Below are 25,457 nucleotides of genomic sequence, written 5' to 3'. Positions count from 1 at the left end.
AAAGACATAACAACAGAACAACACAGGTCAGAACAGAACAATTTAGGCATCGTAAGTGTTTCACCATCAGATAACCTGACATAATAATAGTTACCATAGTGTCTCTTTCCTTGAAATATTTGAGTATAACTTCGTATACTATAGCATCTGATATTTTACTTTAAAATTTTTTCTTTAAGGAATGTTTTGCAGAGTTGTATTAGTTGTTAAACTCATTTTTAAAGGATTAAATTGGATGGGGAAGTAGAAAAAAATAGTAACTTTTGAATGCTTCATGGTCTTTGAAAGTCCCTATTGCTGTCTTCTGAGGGGATTCATTCAGTTGGCGCTGACCAGTAGAGACGGGACCGGGAGGGTGATGCTGATATTTTATGTTCTCTAGTAACTGTCTTTTACCTGCAGGCATTAACGAGTGCCTGGACCACTCAATCAGTGGCTGCGATCACAACTGCACAGACACTGTAACCAGTTTCTACTGTTCCTGTCGTCCTGGTTACAAGCTCATGTCTGACAAGAAAACTTGTGTTGATATTGATGAATGCAAGGAGACGCCCTACGTCTGCAGCCAGAAGTGTGAGAATGAAATAGGCTCCTACATCTGTAAGTGTGCCCCAGGCTATATCCGAGAGCCCGACGGAAAGACCTGCCGGCAGAACAGTGACATCGAGCCTTACCTCATTTTTAGCAACCGCTACTACTTACGGAACTTAACTGTAGATGGCTACTCTTACTCACTCATTTTGCAAGGCCTGGGCAATGCTGTAGCACTGGATTTTGACAGAGTAGAAAAGAGATTGTACTGGATTGATGTGCAGAGGCAGGTCATTGAGAGAATGTTTCTGAACCAGACACACAGGGAGATAATCATGAGCCACAGATTACCAGCATCAAAAGGTCTGGCTGTAGACTGGGTTTCCAGGTAAGAAAATGTTATGAGCACTTTAAAAGTTGAACATTAAAGAAAAAAAAAACTAACTATGTTTTTATCTTGATAGGGAACTGATCTTTTCAATTTGGGCTAATACTAGATACATTTCATATATCTGCCTAGTTGTTTTTTCTGCTTTGTAATTAATATTCTAATGGTATACCATAGAGGTTAAAATCGGGATTATAGGAATCTGTGGTATTATTTTTATTAGCAGGAGCTTAATAAGGGATGTAAGAGTTTGCTATCACTGGCCATTCAGTTGCTTGGAGATGATATCAAGGGACGATTCGTGTAGTTTTTGGTGTGTTCAGTCTTTCAAAAATGGCTGAGCTGGGTGTGGTGGCACATGCCAGTGCTTGGGAGGCTGAGGCAGAAGGATTGATGCTAGTTCGAGGGCAACTTGGACTACGAAGTAAGTTCAAGGCCAACCTGAACTGCACAGTGAAACTGTGTCTCAAAAAGACCAAAATAAATAAATAAATAAATAAACTGGCTCAGGACTTCTGCTTGTCACTGTAATGGCAGGCATGAGGGACCTTAGGAATCTTGGGTAAAGATCCTAAAATTGGAGGCAGAATTTGGTAGTTCTCCTTCTTAGCAGCTGGCCTGATACAAGTGTATATCTAGTTTGTATATCTAGTTGCTTGCTGAATACTGAGTGGAAACTATAAGAAAAACACAGCTCTACTTTGTGTTTAAAAGTAATTAATGGTTTGTGGAAGCAGAACTAAGCACGATACTACTTCTGTGCTTGTCATTTGCTTCAAAGCAAAGGAAAATACTATTTTACCTTGAAGAAATTGTTGTTCCATTCTTTCTCCCCTTGACTGGTAGAATGATACTTCCCTTTGGAAATCAGCTCCTTTCCTCTCCATTGCTGTGTATTCTTGACCAGAGAAGAGAATTGTGTACATGAATGGTAATGAGAAAAGTGAAGCCTGAGCCTTAGAGTAGTAAATATGCTTCTCCCTGAGGATTTTCCAGGGAGTGCAACCAGGTACAAACTTCCTTAAAAACCAAAGAAAAACCTGGTCACATTTATGTTGGCAAGAAACATGTCCGAGAGACTAATCACACTAAAATTAGAAGTAATAACCCACTCATAACAATGCACATGTCCACTGGTAATATGACACTGTCTAGTTTCTGAAGTCTATACTCAGTATACCAACTTTCAAAAGCAGGTTGGATTCTTCGTAGTTCAGTAGTGGAGATGGAGGCTTTCTCATTCTCTTGAAAAGAGTCTGTTTGATCACAGGATCAAACAGGATAGAAAACTTAATGGGAAAGCAGGAATCTCAACAAAGTAGAGTGCCATATACTGTAGCCAGTCTATTGGGGTTTGAGTTACTGCTCTTTCACTTACCAATTGCATTATCCTGGGGGCTTCGGCAGCCTCATCAGGAAATCAGGATTAAAACTGTCACCTCTCCCAAGGTCTTTAAAGTCTTAGGCCTATCATTTAGTAAATGTTCAGCAAGTAGCCACTATCAATATTGCTGTTCTTTGCCTCTACAATGGCAGCATCCAAGATTATGGCCATGTCACTCATCAGTACTGACCCAAGTGAACTGACAAGGCTTGTACCAGTATGCACAGTCATCTCTTCATCTTTAGGATTAGAAAGACACTACTGTCCTAACCACTTAATATGGCGACTTCCAAAACAGTTGGATCAGGACTTACCTCTTACAAAGAGGCATTTAAGTCTTTTGGAAGGGGAACCGTACTCTATCCATTTAGAATTGGTTATTAGCTTCTAAACGACCCTCTGATTTTAGAGGTAGATATTGGACCTTTTGGAAGGTTCTAGATATATTAAGACTTGAATGAAAGAAAGCAGTGATCCTTGACAATAAAATTATTTGCATATTTATGTTCACCAAGTTGTGCACCAAGACCGGAGGATAGAGACCTGCAAAGCCCACACTTCTGAGACTTTGGGCTAAGGATTTAAAGTTAAGGATACCTGCCCGATAGAAAATAAATATATTTTATTGTGGAGCAGTATGTGTGTGTGTGTGTGTGTGTGTGTGTGTGTGTGTGTGTGTGTGTGTGTATTTTTTTTTTAAGGGGGTCTTGTTGAGACAGGGTCTCACTATGCAATTCGGGTTGGCCTTGACTTCACTTTGTAACCCAGCAGGCTGGTCTCAAACTTTCCATGATCCTCCTGCCTCAGTCTCCTGAGTGCTGGGATTATAGGTATGCAACACTATGCCCAGCTTATATAACAGTATTTTTAGGCCTAAAATATCCCTGAGGCAGGAGTTGCTAACATGTTCTAATAATTTTTAAGGCTTATTAAGTTTGATTAAGCAACACACATCACAGGAAAGAAGCTCATTTTGCTGCCTAGTCTGACAGGCCTAAGGATAGGTTTCTCTTCATATGAAGAATGTCGGGGTTTGGAGTGCCTTTTTGCAGTCTCAGTGATACAGGTGGATAAGTCTGTTGCACTTTCATTCCACCATTTAAACCATAGTCCATGGCACTCAGTTCTGCTCAACTGTTCCTCTAAGTTATTGCATCATCTGGGAAGGATACCTTATGGACACGAAGAAAGTAAAACCAGGCTTCTGGTGTGATGTGTGGCCCTGGAATTTCTCATGTCATGTCACCTGGAGATGAGAGTCACAGCATCTTTTGGCATCTTCCATTGCCTCATGGCAGCAAGGCCAACTTCTTATTTCCCCCTCCCTCCTTTGGCTATGGAAGGTGTCCTCTTACAGCTAGCTGTCTGTGTGAACCTCATATAGCTTGGGTTGGAAATTGGGTGACTAAACAAAATGATTGTACGCATCAGTAACTCCTGTCTCTCTGTTTTAGAAAGCTCTATTGGGTGGATGCCCAGCTGGATGGCATCTTTGTCTCCGACCTCCAAGGTCAATACCGCCGCATGCTAGCCCAGCACTGTATGGACGCCAACAACACCTTCTGCTTTGACAATCCCAGAGGAATTGTTGTCCACCCTCAATATGGGTATTGTCTCCCTGTCATGTTGGGCTCTTCTGTCATGCCCCTATTCTGCCTTGTTTCCAAAAAAGCTGCTCACATAGCTGTCTCAAGGCCAGTATCTTCCTGGGACTTTGTCTTCTGCTTTTCCTGCCTGGTAGCGTAATGGGTAGCAGCGTGGCTCATTCAGTGATACTCATGCATTCTTCTGTTGTCTTTGCCATGACATACCTTTCCACTTTTCAAGTCACATATTTTGGCCACATGCCAAGAAAATCGTGGTGAAAGAACTGGTTCTTTGCTAAACCCTTCCATGTATGTCACAGCCATTAAAATCCACAATCAATTATGTTCATTCTTGAGCATTGCCTGTGCATCATACCCGTTAATTTTTCTTCTTTGGAAATATTTTCTGCTGGTTCTCTTTCCTTTCTGAGAAGCTCTGCAGGATGTAAACTCCTTTTCTCTGAATAGGGAAAAACGATCATTCGAGTACAGACCTCCTTCAGCTGCAGGGACTGACGCTGTGTGTTGCTCTGCAGGTATGTCTACTGGACGGACTGGGGTGAGCACGCCTACATTGCCAGAGTTGGCATGGACGGAGCCAATAAGTCTGTGATTATCTCCACCAAGTTATCATGGCCCAATGCCATCACCATCGATTACACCAATGACTTCCTGTACTGGGCAGATGCTCACCTGGGCTATATCGAGTATGTACACAGAAACTGGGGATCTGCTCATTGCAGATACTGGGGCTTGTGCCTTCAGTGTTAGTCCCATGCGCCTTCTTCTTGGCCTGTGTATTCAAGGGCACTTGGGGGTCATTTTAGTAAAACTGCCTAGGTGCAGGTGAATGAGGTCTCTGGTAATGGTGCCGTAGAAACAGAGTGAACTTTGAAGTTACCCCGAGCAAGGTTTATAGGATCACTTCTTATTGCTTTTATTTTTTAATCTAGAAAATGAGTCTAGTAATTGCTTCCCTATGATAGCTCAGTATTCAACACATCTCGATTTCCTTATCTCTCGACTTTGTTCTTTCATATCAAATATAGATTAATAGATTTCAGTGTAGTCATTTAAAAAAAAGGAAGAGAATGAAAATGTTGGAAAGGCTTTGCCTAAAATACGTTAGTGCATTTATTGATAAGTACAACAAAGTGTTTTATGTGGCATAGAATCTTTTAACATTTATTCAGTACCTAATACATTGAAGTCTTTCTGGAAATAGGTTCACTTTTAGACTCTTAAGTATTATACTACTTAATGAGACATTATCATTTCAAAATACTACGCATTGTTAAGCAACTAGAACATGTTTATTTGGGGACGTTGCCTGTGTGGCTTCAGGAGAACATAGTATTTTCATTGTACCTTGTTGCATTAAAAACTAGGAGGTGTCATTATTTTGAACTGTTTCAAAGACCCTTACAAATTCTGTCCCTCAGGGACTAAATTCAGATTATTACTTTCATTCGTATCACTGAAAGCCAAACAGGGCTTAATATTTTCCAGTAGGCTTCTGTAAATGTCAGTATTTGTATTTGGGGAAGTATTATTAACATTGCATGGCTAACATTGTGTTTCCTAGGGGTTAGATCATTGTATTCTCTGCTTGAATTTTAGGGTCTATTTCAAAATTTAAAAATATTAAATAAAGTATCAGCTATTTAAACAACTTCTCATATAGCCTCATAGTAATGAATGAGACAACAAAAAGAGGACTTAGACATTTGGCTAAGGATGCTGTGATACCTGAAAATCAGAATCTCCTGGAGTTTTACTCATTTGGAAAAGTACTTGTCAGTAGTGCCCCTGGCACAGTTCCTAAGAAACATTCTGCAGTGCTTGCTGTGGGATGTCTTCCTCTCAAGTGGTCCTGAGAATGCACCTGTCTCCTGGGACTGCTTGTCACTTAGACTGCTTCTGAGAAGTGGGATTCCAGCTTTATATTGCTAGCCTCTGAATTCTTCCAGTGATTTAGGAAGCAAGAGCAGTGTTCACCCCAGGAGTCCAACAGGTGCTTAATGTACAGTGTCAGCGTAAGAGGTTAGAAACCTACCATAGCCATTCCAGCTGGACTGCAGTTGTGGGTAAAAATCAGTGATTGCTTCAAGTCCTGTGGCCATGCCTATTTTTCAGACATGGTTTTTTTTAACTTTTTACGTCTTTTTCTCAGTCACAATGAATCCTTTAGTTTTGTTTTTGTTAAAGACCAAGGAGGGCAGAGTTTTTTTTACTGAGGTTGGTTAATTCCTTTGTCTTGAAAGGCATGAGCAGTGGGGTTCTCTTGCTCACTGATGACTTCTTCTGCTGCTCAGGTACTCTGACTTGGAGGGCCACCACCGGCACACAGTGTATGATGGTGTGCTGCCTCACCCCTACGCTATTACCGTTTTTGAAGACACTATTTACTGGACAGATTGGAATACAAGGACAGTTGAAAAGGGAAACAAATACAACGGCTCCAATAGGGTGGTGCTGGTGAACACAACACACAGGCCCTTTGACATCCATGTGTACCACCCATACAGGCAGCCAATTGGTGAGTAGGTGATGGCTGTTTTGGCACAATTGGTTTAGTTTATGTGCATGTTATTTTTCTGTCATGAGGCATGAATATCCTGATGTATAAGAGTTTTATTGTTTCTTGTTAATGTTTTCTTCAGCATGTATGTTGAGGCCAAGTATGGTGGTGAATGCCTGTAACCCCAGCACTTGGGAAGGTGAGCCAGAAGGATCACTGAGTTTGAAGCCAGCCTGGGCTACATAGTGAGACCCTATCTCAAATAACCAAAATAAAAAGTATTGGGGGATAGCGGGAATGGAACTCAGGGCTTCATCTGTGACAGCTGAGCACTATGTACCACTAGAGTTACCCCTGACAACTCCAGGAAGGGTAATTTCACTTCTTTTCTTAAATTTTTTTTGGAGACAGAGTCTCACTATGTGGTTCAGGCTGGCCTTAATCTAACTGTAGCCCAAGTGAGTCTCAGACTGACAGTGGTCCTCCTACGTCAGCTTCCCAAGTGCTGAGATTATATGTGTGAGACACTATACCTGGTACTTGCCTTATTTTTTGTTTGTTTTTAATATGATTTAATAGTTGTTGTGTTGCATAGTTACTTCATCTGTTCTGGTGGGACTACTGAGGTACTTCAAATTGGGTTAAAAGTATCATATAAATATTTGAGAAAGCCCTAAATATTTGAAAAATGAAGGCATTTCCATATCTAACCATAATGCAACTATGACACCTGAAATACTAACAATCATCTTTCAATAAATACCAAGGTCAGAGATTAACCTGATTAAAAGATATACTTAAAAGGAAAAGGCAACCATTATAAAATATTTATTCAATGTCTGTATATGACATTGTATATCAAATAAATGTTACCCATCTTCTAGAATATAATAATGTCAAGAACAATGTCATAAATTGTTTCTTTCTTTTTTTTTTTTGCTTTTAGGTTTATATTCCTCACCATACATTTAAAGGCATTTGCTGGTTTAGAGATGATCTGGCTAATATCTGAGATACACTTTAGGAATAGACTGGTTTTTCTGGGTCCACTTTGTTGTGATGTCTTGCTAAAACATGAGGTAAACTTAGAAGTAAGGAAATTGAGACATAGTAAAATAAAAGTATTTCATATTTCCTTCCTTTTATTGGAGGTTTAATCTTTACCTCCAGGCAGAGATTCAGAAACTTACTAAATGTGCAGTGTTTCTGCCCAGTTATTTGTGGGCCAGCTTCTGTTGCCTCTGGGCTTAGGAGGAGGGAATAAGACAGCATTTGCTGCCCAGTAAAGCTCTTGCTTAGGTTGTGGCACGCTGTAAGCTCAGTCTCCTGCCCGCTCTCTTAGGCCCTTGGGAGCACGCCTTTCTGATCAAAAACACCAGCAAGCGTGCCTCTTATCCAGTAGCCCATGCCTGATTTCTCTCAACTACACAGTGCTTCTGGTATAACTCTTGATTGTCCTGTTGTATGAACTTTGAGGGAGAGATCACGCTAGGACCGTGCTTTTCCTTCCTCTTTCACAGGTGGTAAATTCCATGTCAAGGTGAGTAACCAGCTAAACTGCTCTCAACATTCTCTTTAAGCAGACGGATCCATATTTTCTTTCTTTTTCCCCTAGTGAACAATCCTTGTGGTACCAACAATGGTGGCTGTTCCCATCTCTGCCTCATCAAGGCAGGAGGAAACGGATTCACCTGTGAGTGTCCTGATGACTTCCAGACCCTGCGTCTGAGCGGCAGAACCCTCTGCTTACCCATGTGCTCCAGCACTCAGTTCCTGTGTGCTAACAACGAAAAGTAAGGTGCCCCTCTCCCTCCACACCGCCTCTCCAACCCTTTACACGAGTCTGGGATATGGGAATTTCCTGGTCACCCAAGATCTCAGTTAATTTGGTTCACATGGAGCACACCAAGACTCTCAACTTTAGGTAATTCCTAAGTAGCGGGAAGTGGTTAGCTACCCTGATAATGCCTATGTATGTATGTTTTTATAGAGAAGCAGGAAATGATTTTGTGTTTCTAAGAAAGTGTCCTCCATGTCCTTGAAGGTGCATGAATAACAGCCTCAAAAAGGGACAGAAGTTCACTGTCTTCCCTGTATCTACACTGTGCCACTTCTTTAGTTACCCAGGCCAGGGAATCCAGTCTGCATATTCAAATCCACTTCTGATCCTTTGTACTTGCTTTGAAACATGGCTACAAATTATTTCCCTGACAATGGCTATGGGCTATTGAGTCAGAAGGGGGTGAAGAGCAGTGTTAATGCAAATCATAGCATTCTAGATGCGATGGCAGATTGTTTTGGTGATTAAGATAGCTGAGATTGAGAACCCACTATCCACTTTTTATGAGAGACATGCAACAATTTCCAGCACCCTGCAGTTTCCAGCCAGTCCCCAAATGTCTCGTGTCACTTGGCAGATAGTCTTCATCACTCGGTCCAAAGAACCCCTTTTTAAAACACCTGCTCCACTGTTGGTGTGAAGGAATTTAATCATCACATTCAGCATATTTTCAGTGTGTATTTGTTGTGTCTTAACAACCTGTTTTCTGACGATGTGCCACAGAAACCAAGGTTTAATCGATCCTCTTCTAGGACTGGGAATAACTGCATGTCTGTCCTCGGGCTTCAGTGCTGATATTTTCTAAGTAGCCACTGCTCCTTCCCCTGGCCACCCCAGTGCTTTGCTGGAGCAGTGATGTATTTCCTTTGTGCAGGTGTATTCCCATCTGGTGGAAATGCGATGGACAGAAAGATTGCTCTGATGGCTCCGATGAACCGGCCCTGTGCCCACATCGCTTTTGCCAGCTGGGACAGTTCCAGTGCAGGGACGGCAACTGCACCAGCCCTCAGTCCTTGTGCAATGGTCAGCAGAATTGCCACGACGGCTCTGATGAGGATCATGCGCTTTGTGGTATGTTCATGGCTTCAGGCTCTTTTGCTGCCTTCTGTCGTTGATGGTATCACATGAGTCTGTGGGCACTTCCTGCATGTCATAAATGGAGAAGTAGTTCAAATTAAAGGAGAAAACTCAGGGCTCTTGCTCCACTTTCTGAGACAGGGTCTCACTATATAGTTCAGGCTGCCCCTGAACTCAGCTATGTAGCCCAGGCTGGTCTCAAACTCATAGCGATCCTCCTGCCTCAACCTCCCAAATGCTGAGATTACAGGCATGAGCCACTACACGTGCCTTGCTCCCTCTTTTTATAGGGTTTTAAAAATTGAACTTCTGTGGTCTCTACCAGGCAAGCAGTTAAGTAGATAGCAAGTTTTCCAGGCTGATGGCTCTTCTTGTGCTAGGCATACAATCCTCCTCCTCAGCTCACACTGGGAATGAATTGAGCAACTTCTCACCTCCTTTTGGCAAGAACTCTTCGTTGTAATATTTATTCTTGTTTTCAATTTAAAAAGGGCGAAATAAAAGTATGTTAACAGTAACAAGAAACATTAAAGTCTGGAAACTACCGTTTACTAAGGGAACACAGATAGGAGCAGTGTGTTTAGCAGGACAGAGGGTTCTGTCCTCACCCATTAATTCTGCATGCAAGAAAAAGGTATTAAGGAATTTGGGAGACAGCAATAGTTAAAGGAGTAGTTATTCATATGATATTACTGATTAATAGTAAGTACGTTGTGTTATTAAAGTTTGTAAGTTAAGAACGTTAACACATACCTGTAATTCCAGTTCTTGGGGGGCTGACGCAGGAGGATTGGAAACTTGAGGCCAGCCTGAGTGACACAGCAAGTTCAAAGCTGATCAGGTCTACATAGGAAGACCCTGTCTCAAAAAACAAATGAACAGGCCTATGAAGAGTAATTATAATGAGTTCTTCAAACCAGTATAAATTAGAAGCTTTCATCTTATCCCTTCGAGGCTGATAATTAAACATCCCTCCTTGCAGAGAATCACCGCTGCGAGCCCTATCAGTGGCAATGTGCCAATAAGCAGTGCATCCCGGACTCCTGGCAGTGTGACTCAGTGAACGACTGCCTGGATAACTCTGATGAGGACAGGGCCCACTGTGCCAGCAGGACTTGCAGGCCAGGCCAGTTCAGGTGTAACAACGGCCGCTGTATCCCTCAGACCTGGAAGTGCGACGTGGATAATGACTGTGGAGACTACTCGGATGAGCCCATCCACGAATGCAGTAAGTTCCCGTGTGCATTGTGAGCAGACGCAGAGCTCGCGTGTCTGCACCTAGGGTGCCCTCTTGGCTGTGGCACTGCGAGGCAGAGAGCCACGGAATGGTGCACAGTAGACCAGAGCTTGTGTCTTAAGGGTCTGACACCTCCTCCTGGTAAACTGCGTGTCTGACCATCCAGAACACAGTGGGAATTTATATCGTGGATGTGTAACTGTCCTAATTTCAGCAACATTTGAGGTAAGTTAGGTGAACCTTAATCCACACTTTACAGATGGTCATGGAGGGTCATGGATGGTCATGCTACTGTTCAGTAGCAGAATGAACACTCCAACTTGGGTTTTTATTTTAAACCCAGTCCTTTCTCCCCTTATGCCTGCACTGCAAAACAAGTGATGGTGCTGAGATGGTGAGCAGATAGCTCCCACCTATGACAGGTGCGTAGCTGGAGTCAGTTTAGTTGGTGACAGTGACTGTTATTCATCAGCACCTTGGGAAGTTACACCCCAGAGCCAGTTCTCAGTAGGACAGAAACTTCCCTTCTGACCTTGCGGTCTCCCCCTTTTCAGTGAGTGCTGCCCACCGCTGTGACAACCACACCGATTTCAGCTGTAAAACCAACTACCGCTGTGTGCCACTGTGGACCGTGTGCAATGGTGTCGACGACTGCCGGGACAACAGCGACGAGCAAGGCTGTGGTAGGAGGGCTGTCCGCGCGTGGGGAGGGACACAAAGACCAGTGTGCTACGTTGGAAGAGAGTGGATTTCCCATGCCATCTTATTTTTCGTTACCTCTGAAAAAGTGTTTGTTGATGCTCTTAGTAGCATGTCACACTTTGCAGCATTTGACGGGGGTCATTTGATTTACATAATCTCAAATGACATCTGATCCCAAAGGATGCTGTGACTGGGGAAGATACTTTTAAGATGTTAGGAATGTTTGTAATTTCTCCTAAGTGTAGAATCCTTATTCAAGCACTTTTAAATGATTTGTCTAATCATATAGATTAACTGAAATTGAGGGATTAGAGAAGAGATTTGGGAGCTGTCTCTGCATAGTACATAGCCAAATCAAAATCTTTCTTATTTGGTGATTTCCACATTCTGAATGTCTTTTTGTTACTCACTCTGGCCACATGGAAAGGATTTATGGACAGAAGGTCAAATAAATTAATGGAAGGTGTTAAGAGTAGGCAGATACTGTAAGTTGAAACCAAAGTGTGTGTGTGTGTGTGTGTGTGTGTGTGTGTGTGTGTGTGTGTGTGAAACAGAGAGAGACAGACAGACAGAAAAACAGAGTGAAAAAGAGAGAGCAGTGAGGGAGGGAGAAAAGGAGAGAGAGAGGTGGTTTAGGCCAGGAAGATAATAGACTATTTTAATAGTACAGTATCTAAGCCACAGAAAGCAATATGATGGAAATATTATATTGACTAGTGCCCTGAATTTACCTTATCTTACCAGGCCAGTAGTAAATTAGATACCAGTATATTTTTTGAACAATCTTCTCAAAAGAGAATGGATCTAATTTCAAGCAGAGGATAGGTTCAGGTTAACTAAAAGAGGGAACATGACAGTGAATGTTCCCTCTCCGGGAGCCCCAAGAATGTGGTAACAATTCTCAGGCTGTCACAAGGGGCCCAGTACCATTTTTTGCATTTGTTGACTGTCACCTTATAAAAGCTTTGCAATGACTTGTTTTGCAGAGGCACGGACATGCCATCCTTCAGGGGATTTCCGCTGTAAAAATCACAAGTGCATCCCTCTTCGCTGGAAATGTGATGGGGAAGATGACTGTGGAGATAGCTCAGACGAGGAAAACTGTGGTGAGTGCTCACAGTTCTGTGATTTTCCAGCAGGGTGAGGGTGTCCATTCTTGGTTCATAGTTCACTATGTCATTCATCCTCAGAGGGTAGGATGATGGCTCCTCAGTCTGTTGATCTATTTCCATATTTTCTGTGACTAAACACACAGCATCTCCTTTTGAGATGCTTATAATCAAGCTTTGGGAGGAAGATATACTTAAGTATATCTTTTTATGTGTTGAATAGATTTACTGAACTATTTTTCCAAACAGAACTTGAATTATAATTATGGTAAGGGACAAATATAATAAGATAAATAGAATAAAAATAGAAAACGAAGACCCAGAGAAGAAAGGAAAGATGCTAACCCAGAGATTCTGTTTCTCAAACTCTTTTCCCAAATGGCCCAGTAGCAAAGGAGAGAAGACTCATTGAAATTTTCGCCCTTCCTGGAAACTGATGCTTTTAGGAGGGCTATAGATAAACACCAGGTCACGTTTTGGTTCCTCTCTTCCAGCTAAAGATGTGGCTACTGGGAATTAGACAGGAGTTTGAGGAAAGGAAGCCTATGGTCTGAATTCCAATGACCCTGATGTTAGGTCTGAGAAGGGGAAGAAGGGAAGGAGTGGCCGGCGGTGGTGGCTGAAAAGATAAGAAGTATAAAATATAAGTAACCTTTATTTCGGGAATGCGGGGAGAGACCCCCCCCCCTCGGCCCCCGGGGTGCTGCATCTCCACCCCGGGGCCGGCGATCTCTCCCTGGAACACTCTCACTCTGGAACATGTGGAGTGAGGCACATAAGTAGCCTCTGTCTGGGGTGGAACCTAGGGGGTATTAGGGATGCACAGGTAGCCCATTGGTCTTAGTTTGGCGCCAGAGGTAGGTTTGTAAGGGTGGGAGTATAGGGTTACAGGTAAATCTCTAGGGGCGGGGGAGGCAGGAGCTCCCTAATTCCGGCTGAGGCTTTTCCTGGCTAAAGTGTCCGGTCTGGGCCAGCAACCCTTTCACCTGATGGTCAGTTTGAATAAGTAGAAGTGTTCCAACAACAACTTTAATGAGTTCCCACCCCAAGCTTCTATCACAGACTCCTGAGATATTTTCAATTTCAAACTTTCTAGCATAAAAGTTTTCTAACAACTTTTTCTTGGAAGATATCTTGGAGGATACTTAAGTAAATATCCTCCTCCGTAACAGAAGACAATCAATATTTGTCATATTCAATTGAATTAGAACATGGATTATACCTGCAGATCTGAAAGGGCAATTCAATTGACATTTTGTTTTTTATTTTAAAAAGCTCATACTGAGTCTTAAGAGGTTACCTAGAGCTTCAAGAAATAAAAAACTTTTAGTCACTTCCTTTGTTTTGACTTTAATCCATGTGTGAAGTCTAGTTTTGGAGGATGGATGACCTGCCCTAGTAGACATGTGGGACTTGAGCCACGTGAGGGCGACTACAGGACTCCACAGGCAGTACGGCCAGTTCTGAAGCAAGTTGTCCATGTGTGCACGTGTGTGTGTATATGTGTGTGTGTCTTGGTGCACACTCATGGCCATGTGGCTTTCCTTTTCAGCTCCCCGGGAGTGTACAGAGAGTGAGTTCCGATGCACCAATCAGCAGTGCATTCCCTCTCGATGGGTCTGTGACCAAGAGAACGACTGTGGGGACAACTCGGATGAGCGGGACTGTGGTAACTATTTTCAGAAGGCTTACTGTAGAATCTTACACTGTGGCAGGGTGAGGATGTTAAGACAGTGGTGATAAAGATTTTCAGAGTAACAAAATTTTTACATAATTTATGTAGTACATAAACCTTAGCACAATAAAATAACTTGCTGTTTATTTTCTGTGCTGTGTTTTTACCTTATAGCAGTCTAGATCAGTCATGCTATAGGACACTAGCAGGGAGCTTTTAAAGTCTCATTTTAATTTAACACCCCCTAGAACAGACTTTAATCTACATTGGCCTAATAAATGTACATTGGTCTCCCTAGTATTCTGCAGTCACCCTGGGACAGCTGACAGAGCTGTGGAACAGGAATCCTGTCTTAGTGGTGGGTCTGAGGGAAATGAAATTCTGAGGAAAGCTTGAGAGCTAGAGGTCATTTAACAGGGACAGTAAGCACTTCCATCTTTGTGTAATTCCTGGGGAAGTGTGAGATCACAGCTTACTCATTTGCTAACACGGTTGTGGGTTTGCAGTGAGAGAGTCAGGAAGAGGAGATAGGAACATTAAGTACTCACCACTCTCCATCCATATGCTTGATACCTGTGTGCATATGATGATCCTTTCTCTTCAGAGTTGAGGACCTGCCATCCCGAACATTTCCAGTGTACAAGTGGACACTGCATACCCAGTGGATTTCAGTGTGATGGAAGAGCTGACTGTTTGGATGCCTCTGATGAAAGCACTTGTCGTAAGTCCCTGGACACCAGTGGTCCTTTTTGCCTGAATGTGTAGATGTGGCCGTGTAGACGCCCATCAGATACCACTTCTTAGATTAAAAGACTACAGATAGTTCTATTCAGCATCCACTAGTAATTATCAGTTTGCCTACAGTGTGAGTCATTACAACTATGAACTTCATAGTGGTCATTCAAGTGCATTTCTTTAGCAGTATTTTCAATAAAGAATGTATTAAGCAGTCTGCTAGCAAAATATGTATTATGAGACACTACACAAATCATTAATTGGATAAAAACATTTTAATTAAGCATATTAGGGCAGTGAATAAATGAATACAAAGAACTTGGGTTGAGTATTAGAGCATGAAATTTAGAATGTTAGATTTTATCTGAGTTGCTTGATGGCATGTACAATTACTGAAAATGTAAAATTAATATGATAGCTCATCTTTTGCTCTCTCTGAGTCATTGAATGCATATTTTACTATTGATAGTTACTCATGATAGACATTGTTATTGGATGTGCTTATTGCATCTCCAACCCTGGCTTCAAGGAGACTTTATAAATGCATGATGAGCAAAGCCAGGCCTCCTGCAGCCAGAGGTTGGGCTTGCTCTCAGAGATAAAGTCCTGTGCTTACCCAAGGGAGGACAATTCATGTCATTGAAAACTGGCTCAGACAGTGATCCTTAGGACTTACTCCATCCGAATCTCAGACAGGTTATGGTCATAGTACTTTGGAGGTGGATGATAATAGCAAGAGCAATAGAGGAATGGCAGAAAAGCTTTCCTGAACTAGTAATTTTGTCTCGTAATGTACTTGTCTCTCCTTCCCACCCACAGCCACTCGCTTTCCCAATGGCACATACTGCCCCGCTGCTCTGTTCGAGTGTAAAAACCACGTGTGCGTCCAGTCGTATTTTGTATGTGATGGAGAGGATGACTGCGGTGATGGCTCCGACGAAGCGCTGCACTTGTGCTGTAAGAGAGAGAGAGAGATGGGTGGGATGGAAGAGCTGTTGCCTGGTGAACCTTGACATTTCTTACATGCAGTGTATAATCCTGGAGGCAGTCATGTAGTGTTTGAGGACGAGACACATACATAGTTGATGTCACTTGGTCTTGTTTCAGTTCTGTCTGGGCCAGCATCCATGGTTTTAAATATATTATGGCCTTAGAAAAAAATTTCTACAAAAGCAATTTTACTTGGAAACCCAGTTGCACAGACAGAAGCAGGTCTGCTGTGGCTGAAGTCTAAGGAGGAGGAGGAGGGATGATCTGTAGCTTTCCTGTTCCATTCTACTCTTGGTGCCCTTGAACTGCCCTCTCCAAATCACTATGGCAGTGGTGACAAATCCCTGGCATGTGTTCGCAGTGGGCTGTTTGTTGTAGGCTCTAAAGGGTTTGCCATCACTGCCATAGGGCTTGGAGTACCTTTAGAAAATGCTTAATCCTTAAAGCCACTTCCTTTTAATGTCATATTCAAGGCCATCTAAGTCCCTTTTGTTATATAATGTCTATCTTTCAGATTCCATTTGGGTCTGGTGTAGAACCTTTTGGTGGGGGTGTTTCAAAAACACAATCTGTCCTCATCCTCATTAGGCCTACTGAGGCAAAATGCCCAAGGGTGGGAACTCACATTTTTTAAAAAGCACCTTAACTTTTTAGTTTAAACTTCCTGGTTGAGAATTACTTATTTTAATGAAGCAAATGGAAATAGAGTTATTACTTTTTTGCTATATGCTTTGAATCACTAGAGAAAAGCTGGTGCAGTAGTTCTGTCCCCGACTAGGAGAGTCATTATTACTTGGGAATTTAGAAATTCATAGGCCCCACAGGCAGTGGGGGCCCAGCAATCTATGTGTGAACAAGTCTTTCAAGTGATCCTGCTGCAAGCTCAGGTTTAAGGAAGTTGCATAGTAAACCTCTCATCACAGGAGAAGGGACCCCAGACACATTTTTACTGTACTCTTACTGAACTCCCAGACTGACTTAGCTGCAGTTTGCTTCTGAAATTCAGATTACTTCTTTCATTCCCTTTCCTGTATTTATCACACTTCAATTTTAGGCCTGAGATTTGACGCTCCTTCCTAAAGAACTTGAACAGGTGTGTGCTGTATTTTCATAGTGACATTCTGACACTTTCCTTGTCATCTCGTTAGTGGTTAGAAACTAGCCATGCTTGTTTTGTATTTAACTTGATAAATCTTGGAAAAACCTCTCATGCATGTGAATTTTTCAAAGAGATCATTTTCCTCCATAAGGTAAAATCACTAGTAAAATTAAAATTTGGGAGGGCAGGAACTTAGCCATATATTTTTTTAAAAAGATCAATATTGTTTTTTAACGTTACATTTACCCTTCTGAACAATTAATTCATCAAATAGTTCTATTAATACTTCTAAGGACCCTTCCTCCTGCAAAGAGCCTCATTCCAGGTTTCTCCTTTTGATGTCAGCATGTGGTATAAAATCAAAAGGAAAAGCAGATAATTCAAGTATGCCAAGTCTTTCATGAGAAATAACACACTGAAATCGCAGTGCATTTCCCCCCACACTTGATACTGCACCTGAATTCCCCACATCTGTGTGGACAACAAAATGAGTGAGGGTTTGACCGTGAGACATTGGCTTTAAAATGTAAAGTGAGGGAATTCATCAAGGAAGATCCAGCAGAGAGTTTAATGTCAATAAAGACTTCCTGGGCCGGAGACTTAATAACTGTGGAAGTTAATAGAACCAACAGTGGCTTCTTGGCTTCTAGGATAAAAGGCCACGTAGGTCCTGCTGGACTCTGCAGCCTCCTGGCCACCATCGTCTTCCTCCCTCTGTGCTATCCAAAGACTTTTTAAGGGCCTAAAACCCTGCATGCTCCTTGAAGATTTTGAATCTTCCAGTGTGGAGCTTCCCCTGACCCATCCTTTTCGTGCTGAGTCAGATCCCCCAGTAGTACATCTCAGTTGTAACTGAATATACGTGGGTTAAGTCTGTTTGCTTCAAGAATGAAGTTTTACAAAGACAAGGACTGCCTCTGCCTTGTTCCTTGTTGTACCTGGTACCTGTTGCTGTGCCTTGACGTGCCTTATGCTAGGTGCTCAAGATGTATTTATTGATTGAGTAATCAAATGAGCCTGAATGAATTAATGCAGCAAGCCTGCCACTGGACTGGCATGGGGTTTTAGATACTGATGTCTGTGTCCCACACCTAACTACAGTTTAATTTCCCGTTTTTCCTTCCAGTCAGTGTTGCCTGTGAACCTCCTCAACGTTTCCGATGTGACAATAGTCGTTGCCTTTATGCTCAGCGGGTGTGCAACGGTGTGGATGACTGTGGAGATGGAACTGATGAGAAAGAAGAGCACTGTAAGCAAAAAGCAAAAAGACAGGGAAAAACCAAGACGGCTGGATGGGAGTTTGCACTACACATCTGGCAATTTTGCATCGCTCTCAAGAGGCTTGAATTGTATCTATGACAACCTGGCTCTACTGACAAACTGTTTATAACACTAGGCAGACACACCGATTTCTCAGAGGCATCTCTGTTCTCATCTTCCTATTTCACTTGAGCAATATGTTAGCAAATCTCTCAATTTTTCCATCTTTGCTTAAATGCTTAGTAAGTTCTTCCTCTTTTCTTATGAGAAGATGAGAGCAAACACTAAATAATGTCATACTTCACAAGTTAGTGGGGTATTTGTTTTCAGAGCTGAGGTTTGGTCAGTTTTCATCCTGGAGTTGCTAACTGCTCCTCTGAGACTGTGAATGAATGTTCATTATCAATGCCCAGCTGAAAAGATGGTGTTGAGTAAAGGCAGCACTGGTATTAATGGAATTTACCTAATATCCTTGAAAATGAAAGTTCATTTCATTGATAGATTAATTTAAAGTAGGAGTTTCAAATTGGCTGCATTTAATATTTTAGGTATTGCAATATCTGTACTTTGAAAATATTTAAAAATTCTTGTATTTAAAGAAAGAGTTGATTAATTTCCTGAGTAATTTAATTTGCCTAGAAAAAAAATTGGGGCTGGAACATTATTTCCAGTGGCTACAATTGCTTTTATTCTGAAGGAGACACTATCTGGGAAAATTTTGAAAAATAGCTATTTTCTACTTTCCATGCTTTGTACCAAGGGGTCTTGCTGTGGCATACTTGAGAATGCTCACTGCCTCCCATCCAAGGAGGGGCCGAGCATCAGAGAGGGGTTTGACACTGCAATTGAATACACATGGGTTAAGTCTGTTTGCTTCTGGAATGAAGTTTTAAATTTGTACCCTGATTATTTTTTTGGCAGAGATGAATCAATAGCCATAACATTTTCAATGTGTTTATTTGAGTGTTCACAAAAGGATGGGAAGACAGAGAGGAGACATTCTTTTTTTTTTTTTTTTTGGCCTTTTCATTTTTACCGGTACCAGGGATCGAACTCATGACTGCCTGCTTGCAAGGCAGGCGCTTATGCCACTGAGCTAAATCCCCAGCCCCTTAGGAGACATTCTTTTTAAAACTTGAGCAGGTTTCTCCCTCTGCTTATAATGTTATTTTTAAGTGGAAAGGCATTTATAGCATGTGATCAAATACCAGAGTGGAAAAAACAGCACTGGGCTTCTACTCTTCCGAAGGGGCAGGTGTCCTGTCACAGAATCACCTGCTCACCGCAATAAGCAAACTGCAACATTTCAGGGGCTTAAAACAGCCAAGATTATTTGTCACTCACGCAACGTTAAGCAGCGCTTCGCCACCTGGAAATCATTCCCTCAGGAGCATATCGTCTTCAGCATTGCCACAGCACAACCAGGGAGAAGTGGGGGAAACAGTGGGGGGTTCTTAACCTTCCCATTTGGAAGTGACAGTTGCCATTAAAGATGACAGTTCATTAGTTGGAACTAGTCACATGACCCCATCTACCGGCTCAGGAGCTAGAGAAATGCCAGGGTGTTGTTTCTATCACAATGTACCCTTGTGCTTCTCCATGCCTCTTCCTGCTCTTTTGTCTCAATGGAACACCTTTAACACCTCCAAAGAGATCGTCCCACTCGGTAACTGAAACCAGGAGCTCTGGGTGCTGGCCGGTCAGGACCGTGTCAGTTCCAGGTGTGGTTCCCGTTGCTTGTGGAAGCACATAAACTGATAGTGTAGTTTTATCAGGACCACCTGCCCCCAGTAGTGGTAGAACAAGGAAGCAGGGTAGGAATAAATATTTCCATTTGGAAAAAAAAGAATTAGAGATTCCTCACAATCGCATGTTGGCATAGGACCATCCTTTTTTATGTTTGCTGTCCTGGCAGAATTATTAGTAATACTGCTTTTACTCTCTAACCTGAGCTGGCTTGGAGAGTAAGTTATGTGCCGCCCTGTGCAGATACTGCTGAGGCCCCTGTGCGGGGAGCAGGAGATTTGCCTAGTTCCTACACTCTCAGGGAGGAGCTCCTCCTTGTCCCGGACTCTACTCTTGGGTGGTTTTTCCTTTCCATTTTCCTCTGCAGATAAGGAGGGAACAGGGGAATGTGCCCTTCTTAAGGGCCGAATAGCTTTCTAAACCCATTTATTGCTTGCAGAAGGTTAGGGACCCAGGAGGTTTTTAAAAATTATTATTAAAGTCTCAGACAATCATAATATTCTATATTATTTGGGCATGTGTCTCTCTAAGGACTATATCAGACCTGTATGCCAGTCAGTTCTAAAAGTTAATAAACTTCCTCTGCATTTCTGTTGAGACTTAGACCTGAAATCCGCCTTATTTCTTTGCTTGCTTTCTCTATTACATCTCTACGTTAATTGTTGTTTATAAGAAACCCATCTAGGGGCTGTGGATTTAGCTCAGCGGCATAAGCGCCTGCCTTGCAAGCAGGCAGTCATGAGTTCGATACCTGCTACCGATAAAAATGAAAAAGACCAAAAAAAAAAAAAAAAAAAAAAAAAAAACCATCCAGAAAATAGACTAAGAGGTTTATATCTTAAAAAGCCTTTTAAACTTTAGACTTTTTCTCTTTCTCTTTGAAATCTTGATGCAACTTTTCCTACACTGTGACTTCTGGATTTTTTCTTTCATTTCTGCTTATAAATCTTCCCGTTCTTCCTTGAGTTTTTATATTGCCTTTCCAAACTCAGGTTATGTCACTCTGTGCACATTGCCGATATTTTGTTTTCTAACCCCTTTTTTATATTGTCAAGTTCAGTATGTACATGACCTACCTTCTAGTTTTCCTAAGGCGACAGCATTACCAAATGCATTGTCATTGCATAACACAGATCTCCATCTTTTCTGCCACCAATATCCATTTCCTCACTACTTGCCTCCTGATTCTTGAAATAATGCCAGATATTTTAGATTTTTTGTCCTGGAAGTTCCCTACTTCTCTCATCACTCTAGATTATTCAGGGTAATTAATATTCCCTGCTGCATGCCACAGATCCCAAAGGCTTAGTGGTACTCCACAACAAAGACTTCTTTCTCATCAATAGTAAGACCAGGGCAGGCCACACAGCTTCTCTATCTGTAGCTTTGCCACCTGACATGCCTGGCTGCCAAAGTTGCTGTAGCAACTTAAGGGACACAGGGGACACATGGGTTTTTCAGTTGCTTCAGCCCAAAGGTGACCTATGTGTCTTCCGTCCCACAGTCTATTGGGTAGAACTAGTCACATGGTCCTAACCTATCTGCAAGGGAGACTGGGAAACGAGCACTTCCTTGGTGAGCAGTGAGTGTCTCTGCTGCAGGAGAAAAAGGTTTGACTTAAACCTGTTCTTAAATTACAGGTAGAAAGCCAACTCCCAAGCCTTGTACAGAAAATGAATTCAAGTGCAGCAATGGAAATTGCATTTCACAGCTCAACATCTGTGATGATGTTGATGACTGTGGGGACCTCTCTGATGAAACAGGTTGCAGTAAGTACACACTTATTTCATACTCCAGCATGGCGACTCTGGCTAAATCCAATGGAGGCATGAAAAAATGGAAAGCAGATGAGAGCCATTGTCTGTGGTTGAGCTCAGTGATACTGTGCTAACATTGACTTGGGTTATTTCACTTTATCCTGTAATGATCCTGTCACGTATGTAGCATTATACCTTTTAAGAAATACAGAAATGAGCCAATGATGTGAAATTAAAGAAATTGGCCGGCATTTACTGTCATTGAGAGACTGAGTTGAAATTTGGACTCTGGTCTACCTAAATACAGAGCGCATCCTCTTCCCAGTGTACCTCTTAGCACGTTAGAGCTGTATATTGTATTAGTTTGCACCTGGCCTTTCACCTTTCTGAAAGTGCTGTCCTTGACGCATCTGAGGGGAGCAATGGAGATGAGAATGCACCAGGGACATGGAAGGAACACTTACCTTTTTCTTTTATTTTAAAGAGAGAAAAAAACCAAGAAGCAGACAAACCTAAACAACACCCACAAAATCAAAATGACAACAACAAAAAACAACCATAGCTATATAGATTTTCAAAACAAGATGATAGGAATTTAACAATGGTTGTTAGACTACATATAATAGTTGCTCAGGTTACCAGATACAGGAATGAAACAAGAGTAAAATGAGACAAAACGCTGGATTTCAACAACCAGACAGCAGGAAACCCCCACACTTGCCACAGTGCACACTGCCATCCTCCAAGTAGATGCCCAGACCACCAGCTCCAGGCCTGCAGAGTCAACCAAACAGCACAAGCACTGAGCTGTTCCTTTCACCTCAGTTGCTGTCCTCTCACCCTGAGTCCTCCGAATCAGCCAGTTGCTTACGGGGTAGGGCGTAGGGGATGATGCCTTGCTGGTTTCCAGCCTGCATCCCAGCTGGCTCATGGAAAGGTGTGGTTTGTCTTCTTCAGGAGCACTTACTTTTAATGTACAAGGAAGACTGTATGCTAGAAAAGGATGATGGGCCTAACAGAGGAATGGTTCTAATCACATAACATGATGGGAACATCAGAATGACACATTCCTCCTTCCCATTGTTGTAGTCCCTTTGTAACTCTTCAAGTCCTTTCTTATGCCTTTGCTGATTAGTTGCCCAGGTTGGCTCCATTGGGTTGCTGTTCTTATCTGCTGGTGCTAAAGTTCAGAGAGCTATTTTTTTTTTTTTTTTTTTTTTTTTTTTGGTGCCAGTGATCGGACTCATGACCTCTTGTTGCCTAGCAGGTGCCTATGCCACTGAGCTAAATCCACAGCCCCCAGAAAACTTAAGTGACGTGCTTGAAGCCACATAGTGTGTCACAGGCAGAATGTAGATAGCAGTGTGACTTCAGGTTAGGAGAGCTAGCCTCAGTTCCTACATCAGCATATTTTGACGTAAGAAAAATGAGAGTTAATACTTCAGAAATCTTAGACTTAGATTCCCCCCCCCCAATATGTGAACAATTCTAGGAGTTCAGAGTATTTTGCATTTTGGACTTTGGTCAAAAACCAGTTTCTCTTTTAGTTGCCCCTGCCAGCAAAAAGGGCTTACAATCAACTACAGTACTTTCCATTTGAAACAAATCAGGGATTATTTAAAGGAAATAAGTTGCATGGACATTAACATGTGTGTAGAAGCAGTTTCTCACAGATATTAAATAGATGTGAGACACGGAATTCAGTTTTATTGCTGTAGCCTATTAATTTGACCTGGCATAGAATTCTTACAATATCAGTTCTTGGGTACTGTTAATCCCCTTTTCTTTCTGTTTTCTTCTTCCTCTTTTTTCCTTTCTCTTTCTCCTCCTTCCCTTCCCTCTTTCTCTCATTTCTTTCCTTTTTATTCCTTTTATTTCTTTCTATTCCTCCTCCTCCTTCCTCAACAGACTCACTGAAGTATCCAAGATTTGTTTCCTCTTTTAAAACTTGAGGTGTACAAAATTTATTTTGGTAAACATAGTTTTAAATGCTTCAGGCAGTCAGGCAAATTATCATCATGTTGTCATCCTTCATGTTGTTTCTCCCAAAATAAGACCTATCGGGAAAACAAGTTCTAGCAGGATTTTAGAAGAGACATTCTCTGACAACGAGCCCTACTGTATCAGATGCATGCTGTTTTGCAGTGTGCACTTCAAGGACAATGGTCCATTAAATGTCATTATCTTCTGCTTGTGGATATTTTTCTTTTTGTGAAACTCATTGATTTCACTGCGTGCAGACTATACAAACTAATATAGCTGTTATGCCTCAAGGGGCCCCGAGTCCCCCTCGTTGTGTACTGTGAAAGACAGAAAAGCAGAAATAGTATGGATCTGAACCACAATGTTCCAGGTTCTTTGACTAAAATATCGAGGAGCCTGTGGTGAAGAGAGCTTTGCCTTGAAAGGCAGACACACTTGACTCCTTGTGGGGAGAGCCGCTGTCCCCACTCCATTGTGCATATTCATCTTTGTCAGCCTTTCTGTAAGACTAGGTTGAGGTAGGTGGACAGTAAAGATGAAAGAAGCAAATTGATAAGAGAGACAAAATTAAAAGCCAGATGCCTTGGATAAATTGTCTGCATATTTTTGAAGGCCTTGTTGTAAACTTCCTTTCCATGTACGCTAACTCATGGTGCTAATAGCAGTTGTGCTTCAGCACTTAAGATGTATATATGTCATGTCAGATGATCAAATGGTTAATGTTGGGCAAGTTATAGCCCTCTTACAACTTTATAACTTCCTTCTATTTGTGGTTTTGTCCTACTCTGCATCAGTTCTTTTGCCTTAAACAGCTATCTACCTATCTGCCTCTCTAGAATAGAAGACAGCAGAGCAGGTGGTGATGGTTGCCCCTGGCTTCACAGTTGTAGGCTCCAGAGTTGGTACTGAGGCGGAATGGGAAGTGCTGTAAATAATGGAAAATTGCCTCAGTAACCTAATATCACATACATTCACATCATTCCGAGAAATCAGAGTGCAGATGCCCCCATCCTCTCAAAGGCCCTGGAAAAGGATCCTCACAAGATGACACACAGCTGGTTATGAGCGGGGGCTTCTTCTGCGATAACACTGAACTGCTCATTGTGGCTGGTCTGGCTTGTACATTTCCTTTGTAATGCTGAAATTTTGTTTCTCAGACATAGGGAAAGACAGAACCTGTGCTGAAAATCTGTGTGAACACAATTGTACCCAATTAAGTGAAGGAGGATTTATCTGCTCCTGTAGGAGTGGATACAAAGCTGGTACTTCAGACAGAAACTCCTGTCAAGGTAGAGTATATTTTCCAGGTCGAAACTTAAGGTTCTCAGTCTTAAAATACTCAGTAATGCTGATTGTTTTTTTTCTCTGCATCCATGCTACTTTACCAGAGTACCTAGCTAAGTGCTTATCTTGTGCTCAGTAAGGTCTGTGCATTGGAGATGAATGAAAGCCCTGGTGATGATGGATGCTTATGCATTAGTTTTGGAAGTCAAATTTAAAAATGAAAATGAACACAAGGTGTGCTTTCTTCCTCTTATGTCAGACAATGCATATTTATTACACATCCACTTAGATGAGACATAAATCGCTTCCCTAGGGTGTGGCATTGGATGACAGTGAGATTGTCAGTGATCTGTGTGATTTTAATACCCTTTATTCTGTGAATTTGCTGTGTCTAATTCAAATGTCTTAGGTGATTATAAGAATTCTTTTGGGTACTTATACTTTTAAGAACTCAATTAAAAATCCAAATCAATCATTCTTGCTTCTGAACCTAGTTAGCAGAAGCAAATTGATACCGCGTAACAGCACTGAGATGCTTCCTGAAGCAAACATG

The 25,457-nt window shown here is 42.0% G+C and overlaps 1 protein-coding gene across 4 annotated transcripts in view; it reads left to right on the top strand.

The window, feature by feature from the left end:
- Lrp2 (LDL receptor related protein 2) overlaps window positions 1-25,457 on the top strand; it is a 183,614-nt gene that overhangs the window by 134,329 nt on the left and 23,828 nt on the right. For all 4 annotated transcript variants that reach the window (XM_063259225.1, XM_063259224.1, XM_063259223.1 and 1 more), the window contains 15 exons: window positions 403-919; window positions 3,758-3,910; window positions 4,426-4,596; window positions 6,205-6,428; window positions 8,026-8,203; window positions 9,125-9,321; window positions 10,310-10,555; window positions 11,119-11,247; window positions 12,253-12,372; window positions 13,928-14,044; window positions 14,655-14,771; window positions 15,605-15,742; window positions 18,001-18,123; window positions 21,521-21,649; window positions 24,778-24,909. In XM_063259225.1, coding sequence (XP_063115295.1) covers window positions 403-919; window positions 3,758-3,910; window positions 4,426-4,596; window positions 6,205-6,428; window positions 8,026-8,203; window positions 9,125-9,321; window positions 10,310-10,555; window positions 11,119-11,247; window positions 12,253-12,372; window positions 13,928-14,044; window positions 14,655-14,771; window positions 15,605-15,742; window positions 18,001-18,123; window positions 21,521-21,649; window positions 24,778-24,909 — 2,691 coding nt within the window. The remainder of the gene's footprint in view (window positions 1-402; window positions 920-3,757; window positions 3,911-4,425; window positions 4,597-6,204; window positions 6,429-8,025; window positions 8,204-9,124; window positions 9,322-10,309; window positions 10,556-11,118; window positions 11,248-12,252; window positions 12,373-13,927; window positions 14,045-14,654; window positions 14,772-15,604; window positions 15,743-18,000; window positions 18,124-21,520; window positions 21,650-24,777; window positions 24,910-25,457) is intronic.

This window comes from Cavia porcellus, unplaced genomic scaffold (assembly GCF_034190915.1).
Source record: "Cavia porcellus strain 051 isolate PalLab524CR breed Dunkin Hartley unplaced genomic scaffold, mCavPor4.1 scaffold_12, whole genome shotgun sequence".
Taxonomy (NCBI): Eukaryota; Metazoa; Chordata; class Mammalia; order Rodentia; family Caviidae; genus Cavia; species Cavia porcellus.
The sequence above is the reverse complement of the archived record's forward strand: the minus strand, read 5'-3'. Positions and strand labels throughout refer to the sequence as shown.